Raw genomic sequence first — 18,270 nt, 5'->3', positions numbered from 1 at the left:
TGGGTCCTTCTCTAGCATGTAGAGGAATTCTTTACCTTTCTAATGAACCCTCACTTTCCCTCAATCTCCCCATAGTTTAGGAGAAAATGAATTTTTAAGATAGAATATCAAATTATTTTTTCTAGCTGACCTATGCTCAATTATACTAAGTCAGCCTCACTTCAAAAAGACATGTCCCTTCATTGAATAGAAGATATGTATAAATATAAGTATAAATTCATTCATTTTCCCATCAATCAATTCAGTGAATATCTATTACATAGATACATTGCAGTGAACAAAACGGATGCCGAAGAAAAATACTTTAAGAAGAATTTTTTTTGGGAAACTTATGATAGGATGTATGGCTCAGAATATTGATTATAGGATTGTATCAAGGCTCATATCCATGGAAAAAATCTAGCATAGTAGCCTCTAACATGAACTCAGACTTGTAGTTGCCTCAGACATTGGATTACCGGCCTATCTCAGATCACTTGTTGCAACAAACCACAAGAAGTTACAGACTCAGATATTAGGATCGAAAACATAAGTTGCAATATTTGACCCGAACCTATGGTAGCTACAGGATTACATAACCTCTTTTCTTAATGCAACCTCGGACCTAGTACTGTATCGCACCCTCAAGACTTTAGATAATTTGTCTTTGCAGCAAGTGAGATACCTACATAATTACACCAAGCTCGGAACTATGATCTTATCCAACATTGAAGGATTGCTTAAGGACGTTAGCAAGCAATTAAAGGCCACCTATGGGAGCTCGATTAAGGATTTATGAATAGTAGACTATCCAAACAACTGTCACCTATTCTTTAACCTGTAAAGACCTGTACCTATTTGTTACAGTCATTTGAAGAGGCTCAGTCTTAAGCCTGGATTAAGCATTATTTCGAGCAAATCATTGCATAGAGAAGTAATTGGAGTAAGCATTGATCATTGAAGCAATTAAAGCAAGAAATGACGAAATATAAGCTCTTAGACAGTGGAGTATTGGAAATCTAGAACAGTCACATATTTGGAGCCTTGAACATTCAAGCATTTGTTATCTTAAACAGCTTCCTATAAAACTTTAGTTCTTTTGAGAAGTGCATACTAGAAGGAAATGACCCTTTCAGATAGGTGTGTAAAAAATCTTGTAGAAGGATGTCATGTTTTGGAAGTTGTTTTGCACTCTTGAAGGTTGCATCTTACAAACCTATCGAAGCATCTTTTGGGACAATCAAGAAGACCTTTTAGTAGAACCTTTGAGGATAGTCTTGGAGATATCTTGATGAAGCCTCGAAGAAGAGTTTGCAGTAGTCCATGTACTTGAAGTTGTTTCGAAGACCTTGTGCAGAACTTGAGAAATTGATTGAAGACACCTTGAGACATCACCAAGCATTGATTTAAGTCTTGGAGACATGATGCTTTGCTGAAGCCCTCATGGAGTAACCTTGGAGTTTTTGTTTGGGTGACATGAAGAGCAGTGGCGATACCTTCTAAGAAGATAAGGTTGTCATTGATGAAGTGATTTGGAGAAGGAATTGTTGAATAATATATAGTCAGGACTCATTGCAAATGATATTGGGAGTCATGAAGAACTAATGGTCTTATCTTGATGAATTGAAGTTGTGGGTTGGATCCCTAGAGGATAGGAGTCCCCAAGAAGACCAGGATGGAGGTTGTACCAGAGATAGGTTTGCAGCCCTAAAGGTTGGTGCCTCAAAGTAACAAGGTTGGAACCTTGGGAAGATAGGGTTAGATCCTTGGAATTTGGAGCCTCATGAAGACAAAGTCGGTGCTTGGAAAAATATAGGTTGGAGCCTCATGGATTGAAGATTAGTTTCTTCATCTAGGGTTGGAGCCCTAATTATTATTGTACTTGATTCATTGTAAAGAGGATTCGAGTCTTCATCATTGATAAATAAAATTATTATTCTATCATTGTTCATTTTGTGTTCTAATTCTAAGTGATCTTAACTGCTAAAAATAACAACTGAAAAGAAATATTGGTTCGCACCCCCTCTCGGTATTTCCAACAATTGGTATTAGACTCAATACCTTCACTTATAAGCCTGACAACTTGAAGTTAGATCCTTAGAACACAAATGGTGAAGTCAAGAAAGAAGAATTTAGAACCCATCGAAGATGTCACCTCCTCAATGGATAACGAAATTGGGAAACCTCCATTATTCAATGGAAACTTTTATATATGGAAGGCAAGAATGAAGAATTTCTTAATGCCTCAATATTTTCAATTATGGGAATCAATGATTACTGAAAGCACAATGGAACGAGAACCCAAGGAGTATAATGCAAGAGAAATAAAAGAAATATTGAGTGGGCTACCTGATCCTATAAAGGCCAAAGTGGAGAAATGTTCAGCGGCAAAAGGTATGTGGGGCAAGATTCAAGATCTTCACTTAAAAGGAGCATTAACCATGACTTATATTCATGAAGATGATGGGAAGCAAGAATGAAATCTAGAACCCATAAAGGAAGTTGAAAACAAGAATGCTGACATAGGGACCAAAGAAGACGGAGAAGATGAAGAAAATGAAGACCTTAAGGAAAATATCAAGGCAGAGGTTTGGAAGACCTTGTGCAGAAGTTGAGAAATTGATTGAAGACACCTTGAGACATCACCAAGCATTGATTGAAGTCTCAAAGACATGAGAACAAAGAGTTGGTATCCTAACTTATATGGCCATTCCTTAAAAAAAAATGGTTTGAAGAATTTCTAACAGGTCTTTCATTGGCTTTCTTTAGGTTGGTCAGGGGTCAATCTTGGAGCATGAAAGGTTCTACACATTATCTAGTCACTAGCCATACTAGGTTGGTCCAAACTGGGTCTACCTTAGAGAAATCAAGGAGTTGAAAGGAGTTCCTACTAGGACAACCCTTTGCATGGCTTGGGTAGTACCTTTAAGAACCAACCGTCCTCTCTCAGATAAGGGTTATATTTCCACCACTCTTAGAATGTACACAATACCATTCAATATAGAACTAATTGATGGAATTCCAACTTCACTTTCAAACTAGGTGCACTTGCTAGTGCCTACTTGATATTGTTGTTATTGCCACCCATTGATGCTTAGCAATAGACAAATATTAATTTAAATAAAGAGAAACGAGCTCTGAGTAGGCTTGATTATGGTGAAAATTTTCATGGTTAAGTGTCCTTTGAGCCAAGAAGCCTTAAAATGGTGATGTTACCTTCTGTGAAGTCCTCGTTACTAGAAATACATATGATCTCTGAAAATTGATGCCATGTGATTTCATTTCACTGTATTTAATGCCACTTCTTCACCCTCTCACCTCATGCAATGAGCACATGATAAAATGGTAATTATGGCCAATGCTCATGCGAGATGAGTCACATTAAATAGATTTATATTCTAGAAAATTTTCTTGACTCAATGAGTGCATGAAAAAATGTTCATTATGACTAATACTCATGGGAGGTGCGTCGTGTAGAATGACTTAGTACTCTTGCAAGCTCATTGTAATCTGATACAATGAATAGATGAGAAATTGGTCCTTATGATTAATGTTGATTGGAGATGAGAGTGCACAAGAAATTGAGCAATATGATTAATACACATGGGAGATGGGTCCCGCTAAATGTCTTAATATTCTAGCTAGTTCCCTTGATGCAACGAATGAGAAATTGTTCATTATGACTAATGACTAATGGTCATGGGAGATGGGTCATGTTGAATAACTTAATACTCTAGCCAGTTCACCTAATGTAATGAGTGTATGAGAAATTGTGTTGAAAATTGGCAGCTAAGGGATGAATTTCCTTGAATAAAATTTCATTTCTGACTATTCTAGAGTAACTTTCTAAATATAGAAAGTCATGTCTATCATTGCAACAATGAATTTGTTGGTCAAGGTTGTCATTGATGTCAATATGGCATTGTTTGTGATGGAAAATATTCTTGTCGTACATGTCCTAAATATGTTTCCCTAACCCTAAGCATGAACATGATGCATAACCTAATAATTAATATTGAAGCCCTAGAAACCCTCCTAGGCACATGCATGCATAATGATGATAATATGATATTATAGCCTTGCTGAAGATGCTTATGATGCACTTAAATCCTTTCCCTAATGAAACTCTAGCTATATGACATCCTTGTTCTTGATGAAGAAGCCCCAAAGGCTCATGATAATAATGATTGCTAGATTTCCTAATCCTAAGTCCTATGTCTATATAGAAGGTGCCCTAACATTCTCCAAGTAATAAATTCCTAAAGGCTTCCAAGGATAAATTCATTGATAAAAATATCAGCTTGTTACACTTTATGACATGGATTAATGACCATACTTGGAGCTCCAATGAAGGTACCTCAACCCTTATCCTTGTCCCATTGACCTTATACATGAAAAATTCAAATATTCCCAAGGTTTGTACTACATTTGTTATAATTTTTAAGACATAATTTCACAATGGATCCTTCTCCAACATGTACAAGAATTCTTTACCTTTCTAATGAACCATCAATTTCCCTCAAACTCCCCATGGTTTAGGAGAAAATAAATTTTTAAGATAGAATATCATATTATAATTCCTAGCTGACCTATGTTGAGTTATACTAAGTCGGCCTCACTTCAAAAATACATGTCCCTTCATTGAGTAGAAGATATGTATAAATATAAGTATAAAATCATTCATTTTTCCATCAATCGATTCGGTGAATATCTATTACAGAGATACATTGCAATGAACAAAAAGGATGTCAAGGAGAAAGACTTCAAGAAGATTTTTTTTTGGGAAATCTATGATAGGATGTATGGCTCAGAATATTTGATTATAGGATTGTATCAAGGCTCAGATCCATGGAAAAAAATCTAGCACAATAGCCTCCAATATGAACTCAGACCTATAGTTGTCTCAGACATAGGATTACTGACCTATCTCAGATCACTTGTTGAAACAAACCATAGGAAGTTACAGGCTCAAACATTAGGATTGAAAACATAAGTTGCAATATTTGACTCAAACCTCTGGTAGCTACAGGATTACATAACCTCTTTTCTTAGTGCACCCTCGGACCTAGTACTATATCTCATCCTCAAGACTTCAGTTCATTTGTCTTTGCAACAAGTGAGATACCTACAGAATTACACCAAGCTCAGAACTATGATCTTATCCAGCATTGAAGGATTGCTTAAGGACGTTGGCAAGCAAGTAAAGGCCACCTATGGGAGCTCGATTACAGATTTATGAACAGTGGACTATCCAAACAACTGTCACCTATTCTTTGACCTGTGGAGACCCATACCTATTTGTTACAGTCATTTGAAGAGGCTCAGTCTTAAGCCTGGATTAGGCATTATTTCGAGCAAAGCATTGGATAGAGAAGTAATTGGAGTAAGCATTGATCATTGGAGAAATTAAAGCAAGCAATGAAGAAATATAAGCTCTTAGGCAATGGCATATTGGAAATCTAGAACAGTCACATATTTGGAGCCTTCAACATTCAAGAATTTGTTATCTTAGATAGCTCCCTATAAAAATTTAGTTGTTTCGAGAAGTACATACTAGAAGGAAATGACCCTTTAATATAGGTGTGTAAATAGTCTTGTAGAAGGATGTCTTGATTTGGAAGGTCTTTTGCACTCTTGAAGGTTGTATCTTACAGACCTATTGAAGCATATTTTGGGACAATCAAGAAGACCTTTTAGTAGCACCTTTGAGGATAGCCTTGGAGATATCTTGATGAAGCCTTGAAGAAGAGTTTGCAGTAGTCCATGTACTTGAAGTTGTTTAGAAGACCTTGTGTAGAAGTTGAGAAATTGATTGAATACACCTTGAGACATCACCAAGCATTGATTTAGTCTCAAAGACATGATAACAAAGAGTTGGTATCCTAACTTATAAGGCCATTCCTTCAAAAAAAAGGTTTGAAGAAGTTCTAACAGGTCTTGCATTGGCTTTCATTAGGTTGGTCCCCAGTCAATCTTGGAGTAGGAAAGGTTCTACACATTATCCAGTCACTAGCAATACTAGGTTGGTCCAAACTGGGTCCACCTTAGAGAAATCAAGTAAGGAGTTGAAAGGAAATCCTACTAGGACAACCCTTTGCATAGCTTGGGTAGTACCTTTAAGAACCAACCATTCTCTCTTAGATAAGGGTTATCTTTCCACCACTCTTAGAATGTACACAATACCATTCAATATAGAACTAATTGATGGAATTCCAACTTCACTTTCAAACTAGGTGCACTTGCTAGGGCCTACTTGATATTGTTGTTATTGCCACCCATTGATGCTTATCAATAGACAAATATAAATTTAAATAAAGAGAATGGAGCTCTAAGTAGGCTTGATTATGGTGAAAAGATTCATGGTTAAGTGTCCTTCGAGCCATGAAGCCTTAAAATGGTGATGTTACCTTCTGTGAAGTCCTCGTTACTAGGTATAAGTATCATCCATGAAAATAGATGCCATGTTATTTCATTTCAATATATTCAATGCCACTTCTTCACCCTCTCACCTCATGCAATGAGCACATGATAAATTGGTCATTATTGCCAATGCTCATGCGAGATGAGTCACATTGAATAGCTTTATATTCTAGAAAATTCGCTTGATTCAATGAGTGCATGAAAAATTGTTCATTATGACTAATAATCACGAGAGGTGGGTCATGCGGAATGACTTAATACTCTTGCAAGCTCATTGTAATCGAATACAATGAATAGATGAAAATTTGGTCCTTATGATTAATGTTGATTGGAGATGAGAGTGCACAAGAAAATGAGCAATATGATTAATACACATGGGAGATGGGTCCCGCTAAATGTCTTAATATTCTAGCCAGTTCCCTTGATGCAATGAATGAGAAATTGTTCATTATGACTAATGAATAATGGTCATGGGAGACGGATGATGTTGAATAAATTAATACTTTAGCTAGTTCACCTAATGTAATGAGTGTATGAGAAATTGTGTAGAAAATTGGCAGCTAAGGGATGAATTTCCCTGAATAAAATTTCATTTTTGGCTATTCCAGAGTAACTTTCTAAATATAGAAAGTCAAGTCTATCATTGCAACAATGACTTTGTTGGTCAAGGTTTTCATTGATGTCAATATGGCATTGTTTGTGATGGAAAATATTCTTGTCGTGCATGTCCTAAAGATGTTTCCCTAACCCTAAGCATGAACATGATGCATAACCTAATAATTAATATTGAAGCCCTAGAAACCCTCTTAGGCACATGCATGCATAATGATGATAATATGATATTATAGCCTTGTTGAAGATGCTTATAATGCCCTTAAATCCTTTCCCTAATGACACCCCAGGTATATGACATCCTTGTGCATGTCCTAAAGATGTTTCCCTAACCCTAAGCATGAAGATGATGCATAACCTAATAATTAATATTGAAGCCCTAGAAACCCTCTTAGGCACATGCATGCATAATGATGATAATATGATATTATAGCCTTGTTGAAGATGCTTATAATGCCCTTAAATCCTTTCCCTAATGAAACCCCAGGTATATGACATCCATGTTCTTGATGAAAAAGCCCCAAAGGCTCATGATAATAATGATTTCTAGATTTTCTAATCCTCACTCCTATGTCTATATAGAAGGTTCCCTAACATTCTCCAAATAATAAATTACTAAAGGCTTCCAAGGATAAATTCATTGATAAAAATATCATCTTTTTACACTTGATGACATGGATTAACGACCACACTTGGAGATCCAATGAAGGTGCCTCAACCCTTATCCTTGTCCCATTGACCTTATACATGAAAAATTCAAATATTCCTAAGGTTTGTACTACATTTATCAAATAAAATTGTTTTATATAATTTTTAAGACATAATTTCACAATGGGTCCTTCTCCAACATGTAGAGGACTTCTTTACCTTTCTAATGAGCCCTCACTTGCCCTCAAACTCCCCATAGTTTAGGAGAAAATGAATTTTTAAGATAGAATATCAAATTATTTTTCCTAGCTGACCTATGCTCAGTTATACTAAGTCCACCTCACTTCAAAAAGACATGTCCCTTCATTCAATCGAAGATCTGTATAAATATAAGTATAAACTCATTCATTTTTCCATCAATCAATTCGGTGAAGATCTATTACAGAGATACATTGCAGTGAACAAAAAGGATGTCCAGGAGAAAGACTTCAAGACGATTTTTTTGGGGGAAACCTATGATAGGATGTATGGCTCAGAATCTTTGATTACAAGATTGTATCAAGGATCAGATCCATGGAAAAAATCTAGCACAGTAGCCTCCAACATGAACTCAGACCTGTAGTTGTCTGAGACATAGGATTACCGGCCTATCTCAGATCACTTGTTGAAACAAACCACAAGAAGTTACAGGCTCAGACATTAGTATCAAAAACATAAGTTGTAGTATTTGACTCTAACCTATGGTAGCTACAAGATTATATATGGTAGCTACAAGATTACATAACCTCTTTTTTTAATGCACACTCAGACCTAGTACTATATCGCACCCTCAAGACTTCAGATTGTTTGTCTTTGTAGCAAGTGAGATACCTACAGAATTACACCAAGCTTGGAACTATGATCTTATCCAGCATTGAAGGATTGCTTAAGGACGTTGGCAAGTAATTAAAGGCTGCATGTGGGAGCTCGGTTAAGGATTTATGAACAGTAGACTATCCAAAAAACTGTCACCTATTCTTTGAGCTCTGGAGACCTGTACCTATTTGTTACAGTCATTTGAAGAGTCTCAGTCTTAAGCCTGGATTAGGCATTATTTCGAGCAAAGCATTGGATAGAGAAGTAATTGGAGTAAGCATTGATCATTGAGGAAACTAAAGCAAGAAATGAAGAAATATAAGCTCTTAGACAGTGGAGTATTGGAAATCTAGAACATTCACATATTTTGGAGCCTTCAACATTCAAGCATTTGTTATCTTGGACAGCTTCCTATAAAACTTTAGTTCCTTTTGAGAAGTGCATACTACAAGGAAATGACCCTTTTATATAGGTGTGTAAACAGTCTTGTAGAAGGATGTCTTGTTTTGGAAGGTCTTTTGCACTCTTTAAGGTTGCATCTTACAGAACTATTGAAGCATATTTTGGGACAAGCAAGAAGACCCTTTAGTAACACCTTTGAGGATAGCCTTGGAGATATCTTGATGAAGCCTTCAAAAAGAGTTTGCACTAGTCCATGTACTTGAAGTTGTTTGGAAGACCTTGTGCAGAAGTTGAGAAATTGATTGAAGACACCATGAGACATCACCAAGCATTGATTGAAGTCTCGATGACATGATGATTTGCTGAAGCCCTCATGGAGTAACCTTGGAGTTTTTTTTTTGGGTGACATGAAGAGCAGTGGCGATACCTTCGAAGAGGATAAGATTGTCATTGATGAAGTGATTTGGAGAAGGAATTGTTGAAGAAGATATTGTGAGGACTCATTGGAAATGATATTGGGAGTCATGAAGAACTAATGATATTATCTTGATGAATTGAAGTTGTGGGTTGGAACCCTAGAGGATAGGAGTCCCCAAGAAGACCAGGTCACAACCTGTACCAGAGATAGGGTTGCAGACCTAAAGGTTGGTGCCTCAATATTTTGAATTTATGGAATCAGTGATTACTGAAAGCATGATGGAAGGAGAATCCAAGGAGTATAATGCAAGAGAAATAAAAGAAATCTTGAGTGGGCTACCTGATCCTATAAAGGCCAACGTGGAGAAATGTTCATTAGCAAAAGGTATGTGGGGCAAGATTCAAGATCTTCACTCAAAAGGAGCATTAACCACGACTTATGTTCATGAGGATGATGGAAAGCAAGAATGAAATCTAGAACCCATAGAGGAAGTTGAAAACAAGAATGGTTGACATAGTGACCAAAGAAGACATAGAAGATGAAGAAAATGAAGACCTTAAGGAAAATATCAAGGCAAAACTTGTAGCTACCTAAGAAGAGATTAGCAGTTTGAAAAAGGAAAATTAGGAGCTTAAGAAGCAAGCATAAGATGGTGACCATGACCTTAGCAAGGCAAGGAAGGAATTTTACATTTTCAAGCTTCAAGTACAAGAAAACGATGAGGAGCTCACGAAGCTTAAGGAGGAATTTCATCAAAACAAGAAGAGGAATCATGAAGTCATATCCATGACAAATAAATTGGATAAAGCAAAGAAAAGGGAAGACACTTTGTCAAGCCATCTTGAACAAAGACACAAGGACTTGAACAAACTTGAAGCAAAAATTGGTCAATACAAGGAAGAGGTCTCCTCCCTTAAATCTCAACTAGAAGAAGCGAAGAAGCAAACCCTTTTGACACACTACAAATCTCCGTGATAAAATGGGGTAAATCTCCATGGTTAAAATCTTGTTTCATTTTTTTTTTTAAATGTACATATGTTTACGCTATATTAATTATTTTTAATAATAATAATATAAAGTAAAATTATAATTTAGTTAGTTTAAAAAAAAAATAAAAAATTAGCAACATCACATGTATCATGAATGAAATTAGTATTTTAGTACTTATCATGAAATAATATCTATTAGTGTTTACTAACCATTTAATTTGTATAATTTGTCAATTTTATCAAGATACAATGTTTACATTTAAATATTTTATCTAAATTATCAATACATTTTTAAAAAATAATTTTATTTAAATATATTTTAATTCCATTCAAATTTTAAATTTTATATCAATTTAATTTATTATAATTTAAATTATATTTCCATTTAAATATGTCATAATGTGATTCAACTTTTATAATTTGAATATTTATACATTTATTTCAGTATTAATTACCATTACCATTACCATTTAAATTATGTCCAAATTAAATAATTTCATTTTAATCTTATCATTACCATTTAAATTATAATTTCATTTTAATATATTATAATTCCAATCAAATTTTATAATTTCATATAAATTTTGTGTATTATAATTAAAATTAAAATTTTATCTAAATAAATCATCATACAATTTTAATTTTATAATTTGATTTAAATTATTTTCATTATAATTACCATTATAAAGGGACAAATTTCGCATAATGAGAACGAGCGATTTGTTTCTACTCTTGACAAACGTGATCCCGGATGGTTGAAATCACTGCATTTGTGTCGAGATTGCCATAGGATTTGATAAGGTAAACATTATCATGAGAGTTAAATATAACAGTAAATGGCAACTCTTACAACGATAATGTTGAAATAATAACGAATTATACATTCAGTCAAAAGTAACTCATCAGAAAGATCACCTTTTATCGCTAATATATGCATTTCAAAGTAAACGGAATGTCTTCATTTTTGAATTTTCCCAATCGAGGGTAGCAAAAATTTTATTAAACAAAAAATATATATATACATAAATAGGTGCTATTAAAAAGGATAATTATCTTGATATGCATTCTATTTTTCTCTTTTTTTATAAACATATTTATTAAATTGTCATTGAATATTTTAAGTATCATTCGTACATTTTCATTGGAGCTCACATTTTACTTGTAATTTTGATTTTAATTTTTCTACGTATGTTTTAAAATTTTTCTCACTAATATATAGAGTTTTTAACCTAGTATTTAAAATATAGTGTTTCTCTCACTAATATATAGAGCTTTTAACATAATATGTCTATCCTAAAAATAATTAAAGAAACATGTTTAAAATTGTTCCTTTGTATTTTTAAGCTAAATTGTTTCAAAGGCTGATTATGTGTCAGAGAATTGATAATGAATTTGACATTTTATATATTTAAAAGAGAAAGACTCAGAGAGAAAGACATCGAGAGAATATATTTATATATAAGAGAGATTATATATTTATTATTTATATATTTAAATTGATTTTAATAACTGAATATTTTGATTATTATATAAATTATATAGTTAAAAAATTATTTTTAACTTTTATATTTTATATTTTTTATTATATAATATTATCATTTTCGATTAGCCATTTCCTCTAAATTTTGAGGAAACTTCTAGCCGTTCTAGACACCCATACCCAAATTCCTAACATTCCCACGTTCCAAAAACTCAAACAACAAAATATATATGTTATTAGTAATCTATACGGTAAAAGTTCTATAACAATAAATGATCCACCATATACACCTTTCTCCACAAATAATATAAAACAAAGCACACATATTAGGTTATTATTGTTCTTGGGTAACTAAAATACACATATAAATTGTAGAAATATGGTTTTGCGATTATAAGTTTTGAATTTGTTGATTATACTTACAACAAGGAAGGCTGCTAAGGCAGCAAGTCCCTGCCACCAAAGCAGCATATACCGAGTTGGAAAAGACACGGGTGCCACCAAAGCAGCATATACCAAGTTGGAAAAGACACGGGTGCCACCAAAGCAGCATATACCGAGTTGGAAAAGACACGGGTGGGGCTAACATGCATGATATACGTGTCTTGCATGCATGCTATTTCTGGTATGCCACTCTAATGTTCCTCTCCTAAACGCGACGAGTTGATTGGCACGACGGCTTGCATGGGCTTGCATGTTGAATAGGTGCACCCTCTGAAAATGTTATGTCCACTTTCAAAGCTAGTGGCTTGTTTAGTTCCTAACCATTTTAATTTGCTTTGCGGGGTGGAATTGTCTGATAACAACTATTTCATCGAAAGCAAATACTGACTTACTCGATGAGTGAAAGTGATCGAAAGGGATGAACGACTTACTCGTTGTGGCTTGCAAATTCGTGAAACGCGCCGGTTTCAGAAAAGACGATAACCGCGACTTCAGCATCACAGAGAACAAAAGGCTCAAATGCATTCCTCAGCGATTGGTTCTTGCGTTTGCGGCTTCTAGGGTTTTGAATGCGTTTCATCAAAAACCTTCTTTCTCATTTCCACTCCTTTCTTTCTCAGTTTGAATCTTTTTATTGTAACTCCACGGTGGATTTGTTCATTGCATGTAACCCGCTCCGTTGAAATCTCGAGTTAGAACCTGGCCGTCCATACGAACAATCAAAATCTAATCGCTGTCCTCCATCGCCGAAAGCGACGTTGCCTGGAAAAGCTAAGTATCAAATATTTTCCGGTCGGAGAGAATCTAAGGACCCTTGAGGTATGTCCGCTTTTCTACGTGGAAAAAGTGAACCTAAGCGTTCATGGTATCAAGACGTTTAATAGTAATGTTAAGCGGCTGGAAATGATCAACCTCAAACCACGCGTTCATGGTATCAAGACGTTTAATAGCAACGTTAAGCGGCTGGAAAGGATGAACGTCAAACCACGCGTTCAAGGTATCAAGACGTTTAATAGCAACGTTAAGTGGCTGGAAAGGATGAACCTCAAACCACGCTCATTTTTAGTTTTTCAAGTACTTTCCTATGTCACGAGTTGGAAAAGACACGGGTGCCACCAAAGCAGCATATACCGAGTTGGAAAAGACACGGGTGGGGCTAACATGCATGATATACGTGTCTTGCATGCATGCTATTTCTGGTATGCCGCTCTAATGTTCCTCTCCTAAACGCGACGAGTCGATTGGCACGACGGCTTGCATGGGCTTGCATGTTGAACAGGTGCACCCTCTGAAAATGTTATGTCGACATTCAAAGCCAGTGGCTTGTTTAGTTGCAGAATGAGCTAAGAATGAGCTAAGAATGAGTCTGTTACAGCGCTTGCTACAGACCTGCGAAGATAAAGCCGAGAAAATGCCAGATTCAGTGAGATAGATCCATTGACCGCAGAGCCGGTTGGAAGCTCAAAGCGTTTCATTGGAGTTTAGGCGTTGGGAACTTGGAGTACAGTTCCAAACTTGATGGCTCTCACTGTTGGTGTTCATCTTAAGAAAGAGAGGAGATATTCTTCAGCACTGCAATGACGCCGAAGCATTTAATTATAATGGCATTCAGAATCGTGAATTCTCTGTTGCTTCTGGCGTTTTTAGGACCTGCATTGGCGCAAAACAACCTGCAGGCTGGATTCTACCATAAGCCGGAATTTCGTGCTCGGGAACAGGCTGAGTGACGGGCGTATTGTTTGGCTGGCCGAGTGGACGATGGGTCTGGGGGTCGAGTCCCTTGCTCAGCAATTTTCTTTTGATGTGTGTGTTCCAGTAGTTCTTTATCTCGTTGTCCGTCCGTCCGGGCAATCTCCCTGCAATTAAAGACCACCTGCACAGTTTCACAGACTGATTAGAAATCACTTCGATCAGTAACTGAGACTTCAAAAGTGAGATTTTCATGACAGATCCAGCTTTAAAAGGAAATCCATTGCAGCAACAGCGGAGATAAAATGACATACTTGTTGCCAACGAAGGAGTGGAGTTTGATGATGAGCTCGTCTTCTTCTTCTGTGAAGCTTCGACGCTTCAGATCGGGACGCAGTCTTCAGACTATAAATCTCTATGGTTGCTGTAAGATCCCTTTCTGAGCTTTAAAATGTTCTTGTAGTTTTCTGTGTATATTCTATGTTCTGTTGGTATAATAGAAATTCTTCAAATTAATGCAATAATTGTGGAAACCTGTACAGTAGTATTAAAATTGCATGTTTTATTATGAGTAATTGTACCAGTGAGAGTTAGAGAGGTATAATGAGTTTGGAAATGGAAAATTTGGAATCAAAAGTGAGCTTTATCATGAGATCAAATGAGCATTTGAGAGTTGTTCAGGCGGGTTAGGACTTACCACACGCTATTCAGGCAGGCCAACAGAAATTCTTCAAATTAATGCAATAATTGTGGAAACCTGTACAGTAGTATTAAAATTGCATGTTTTATTATGAGTAATTGTACCAGTGAGAGTTAGAGAGGTATAATGAGTTTGGAAATGGGAAAATTTGGAATCAAAAGCGAGCTTTATCATGAGATCAAATGAGCATTTGAGAGTTGTTCAGGCGGGTTAGGACTTACCACATGCTATTCAGGCAGGCCGCAACGATTCACTTGAAGCAACTGGCACAGTACTTAGCAGGGGAGCCTGATTGCTGCCGATGTGACCAAAGAAGAAGACTGTAAGAGATTCATAGACGAGACTATAAATCTCTATGGTTGCTGTAAGATCCCTTTCTGAGCTTTAAAATGTTCTTGTAGTTCTCTGTGTATATTCTATGTTTTGTTGGTATAATAGAAATTCTTCAAATTAATGCAATAATTGTGGAAACCTGTACAGTAGTATTAAAATTGCATGTTTTATTATGAGTAATTGTACCAGTGAGAGTTAGAGAGGTATAATGAGTTTGGAAATGGGAAAATTTGGAATCAAAAGCGAGCTTTATCATGAGATCAAATGAGCATTTGAGAGTTGTTCAGGCGGGTTAGGACTTACCACATGCTATTCAGGCAGGCCGCAACGATTCACTTGAAGCAACTGGCACAGTACTTAGCAGGGGAGCCTGTGTCGCTTCCGCAAGAAGCATTGCAGGTCATGGATGTGGTGCTTCGTCCCTCAGCAACATCTTATGCGTATGAATTTGTTACTGAAACTACTGTTCGATCTGGATCTGCGTCTCGTTCTTCACCACCTGAAACAACTGGTTATGCATATCGATCTGGATATGCTTTTAGGTATGGTTATACAACATCTGTTTTGTCTACCCTCAGCAACAGCATCTGTTCTGTAGACACCACAGCAGCATGCAGAGTGACACATTGCAACAGTGATATCAACCGGTTCAGCCTCCTGATAGCTCAAATGCAATAAGAGCTAGCATTTTATATTGCCAGATTAATGCCAGATTAATGTTAGCATTAATCAACAGTTCTGAAAAATGAATGAGAAAGACCTGGACAAATACAACATAAGATATGATTTCAGCGCCTCTGCCTCGGGAAGAGGCCAAATAAGACCATAAACCACTATGATGTAAAAAACTTTGTTTATACTCGATAAACAGACGCGTTCAAGCAGGTGAACTAATGTTAAGTACATCGTTTCTGATTACTATAGTCCCTGGCCATTGCCAGATGGCAGGGACTAATAATATCACAATCATATGGCCTTCTATTAAAAAAATACTATCAACAAAGATCTTTTATCAAGGCTTAGTATATAGTCAATACCAACATTTGCATTTATATAAATACTATCAACAAAGATCTTTTTATCAAGGCTTAGTATATAGTCAATACCAACATTTGCATTTATATTTCTAGGTATAATCATACATGGTCATCCTAAGCGTAGAAGGAACATATTTTTTTTTTCAATCGCATTAGTTCATAAGCTCATATGCTATTAATATAGAGATCATTATCATGAATATCAATGAATAAATATTACTAATATTTATCACAAACCACTGACAAGGAATTATCTATAATATATTGGAAGAAGAAATAAGGTATATTATATTGGATAAAAGTGAAATTAGGAGGATATTTTTCTTTTCTGGATCAGATGCAATGACAAGATTTGTCTTCAGTGGATCATGAGGTGGAATGACAAGATTTGTCATTAGTGGATCATGAGGTGGAGCTGATTAAGAAACATACGGACATTCCTCTGCGTTTCCATTACTTTCCAGATAACAAGAAGGAGCTCATATCTATGGAATCTATAAATTTAGATCATCTTTCTTAATTGGTTTTATGATATTTTTCTCTTAGTTTTTATGTATCTACTTTTTGTTTTTAAATCTTTTCAAGGCTTCAAAGGTCCATTGTTTAGTATATGTATTTTGAGTTTCAATTTGCTAGGCAAACTTTTGTCTTTCTTTTTTTATTGAAAATATTGAAATTCTCCGTATCATCAGGTGTTTTTTGTGATCAACTATTCCAATTTTCATAAGAAAAAGTCTATATTTTTCTCAATAATTAATATTTTTATATTTAAAAATTTATTTTAGTTTTAGTTTAAATTAATTATTCAAGATAATTTATAATCGATATCATTTTTGTTTGTTTTTCATATTAAAATTAGCGCAAATCTTTATAAATATTTTATAAATAAGTGTGTCTTTTTTTACTAAACCTTCTAAAATTTTAATTTAATTATCGATAATTATTAGGTGGGTAATTATCCAAAGTAGCTGTTCCCTTTTTTCTTTTTCTTTTTTTTTCAAATTTATTATCTAAAATAATGTCACATAATAAAATTCCTTATGAAGTAACTTACCATTTTTTGGGCATATGGTATTGATAAGCCATGTTATTGTTACAAGGGCATATGGTATTGATAAGTAATGTGATTGTTACAAACTCTATTGACAAATTAAAATTCTTCATGATAAAGTGGTGTAAATAAGCATGGTTAAAAATCTTGTTCCATATTTTTGTAAATGTATAAATGTCTATCTTTTATATTAATTATTTTTATCATCATCAATAATAATATTAATTTAAATTAAATTTATAGTTTAGTTTCCAATGGGGCATAGAATAGATGGTGATGGAGCGTAATATTATGTCGCTTCATAATCTAAAGGTCACTAGTTCGAAACTTTGTGGGCAAAAATCTAGTCATGTTAAAGGTTGGTAGGCCTTGGTGTGGCCTACGCTGAGTGTGATCCCTGACTACTTTTGACACCTTAGATGCCCATCCCTGACTACTTTTGACACCTTAGATGCCCCCTGGGCCATGGTTTCTCAAGCCAAAGTTTAAGCTTGTTGGAGGACATAGACCACTTGGAAAAAAAAAACAAATTATAGTTTAGTTAGTTTTTATGATTTTTTTAATTTTAGCAACGTAAGAGGTATCATGAAGTCAATTTTTTTATACTTATTATGAATTTATATCTATCAAAATTTATTGGCCATTTAATTTATATGGTTGTAATAGTTTTAGTACAATGCACTATTCTAGTTCAACAAATTTATCTATATTTTATCAAATACAATTTAAATGATATTTCTATTTTTAAATATATTTATGTCGTAAGGTGTTCCCTCTGAAAAGATCACCCCTAGCTGCCATTCTGTTAGGTTTAACACCGTCGATGTTGTGTTAGGCGATTGAAATAATATTAGCCGTGAGATGAGTTGGTTATTGAGTTGGTTACTTAATTGGTCAAATTGGTTAGAGTATGTTAGTTGTTGCATTTCCCAGTTAGTGAACCCGTCGTTGGATGAGTTTTAGTCCGCTGTAGTCTTCTTCCGAGGTATGGAATGAAGTTGTTTTCCTGAATGGGTCTAACTAGAGATGCTTTGGAGGATTCTTTGAAGAGCTATTACGTCGAGCGAATCCTGAGGCAGCATAGATCCGTTAGGACCGAAGCCAGGCCAAAGGACAGATAGATTGAGGCAAAACATATGCTACAATTGTCTCAAGCCTTTTCTGTTTTCTAGTTGGATTCTATTTAGGAATCTTTGCTTACACCAAATGAAGA

General features: G+C 35.2%; 1 protein-coding gene across 1 annotated transcript; it reads right to left on the bottom strand.

The window, feature by feature from the left end:
* Positions 1–13,855: 13,855 nt before the first annotated feature.
* LOC149224041 (myb transcription factor 42-like) lies at positions 13,856–15,277 on the bottom strand. The gene is made up of 4 exons (XM_089388066.1): positions 15,273–15,277; positions 14,884–15,018; positions 14,251–14,334; positions 13,856–14,120 (listed from the first exon to the last, which is right to left on the bottom strand). Exons 1-4 carry the CDS (start codon positions 15,275–15,277, stop codon positions 13,856–13,858), a joined length of 489 nt encoding a protein of 162 aa, XP_089244192.1.
* Positions 15,278–18,270: the final 2,993 nt, after the last annotated feature.

This window comes from Pinus tabuliformis, chromosome Q (genome assembly GCF_031772625.1).
Source record: "Pinus tabuliformis cultivar Carrire ecotype Pingquan chromosome Q, CPIR1, whole genome shotgun sequence".
In the NCBI taxonomy this organism is placed as follows: Eukaryota; Viridiplantae; Streptophyta; class Pinopsida; order Pinales; family Pinaceae; genus Pinus; species Pinus tabuliformis.
This window is presented reverse-complemented; position numbering and strand designations above follow the sequence as displayed.

What these genes read in the sequence shown, in the direction of transcription:
- LOC149224041 (XM_089388066.1), bottom strand. An exon ending in CCAGTTGCTTCAAGTGAATC is followed by an intron (nt 14,335 to 14,883) that starts GTTGCGGCCTGC and finishes TATAGTCTGAAG; the next exon opens with ACTGCGTCCCGATCTGAAGC. An exon ending in CACTCCTTCGTTGGCAACAA is followed by an intron (nt 14,121 to 14,250) that starts GTATGTCATTTT and finishes GAAACTGTGCAG; the next exon opens with GTGGTCTTTAATTGCAGGGA.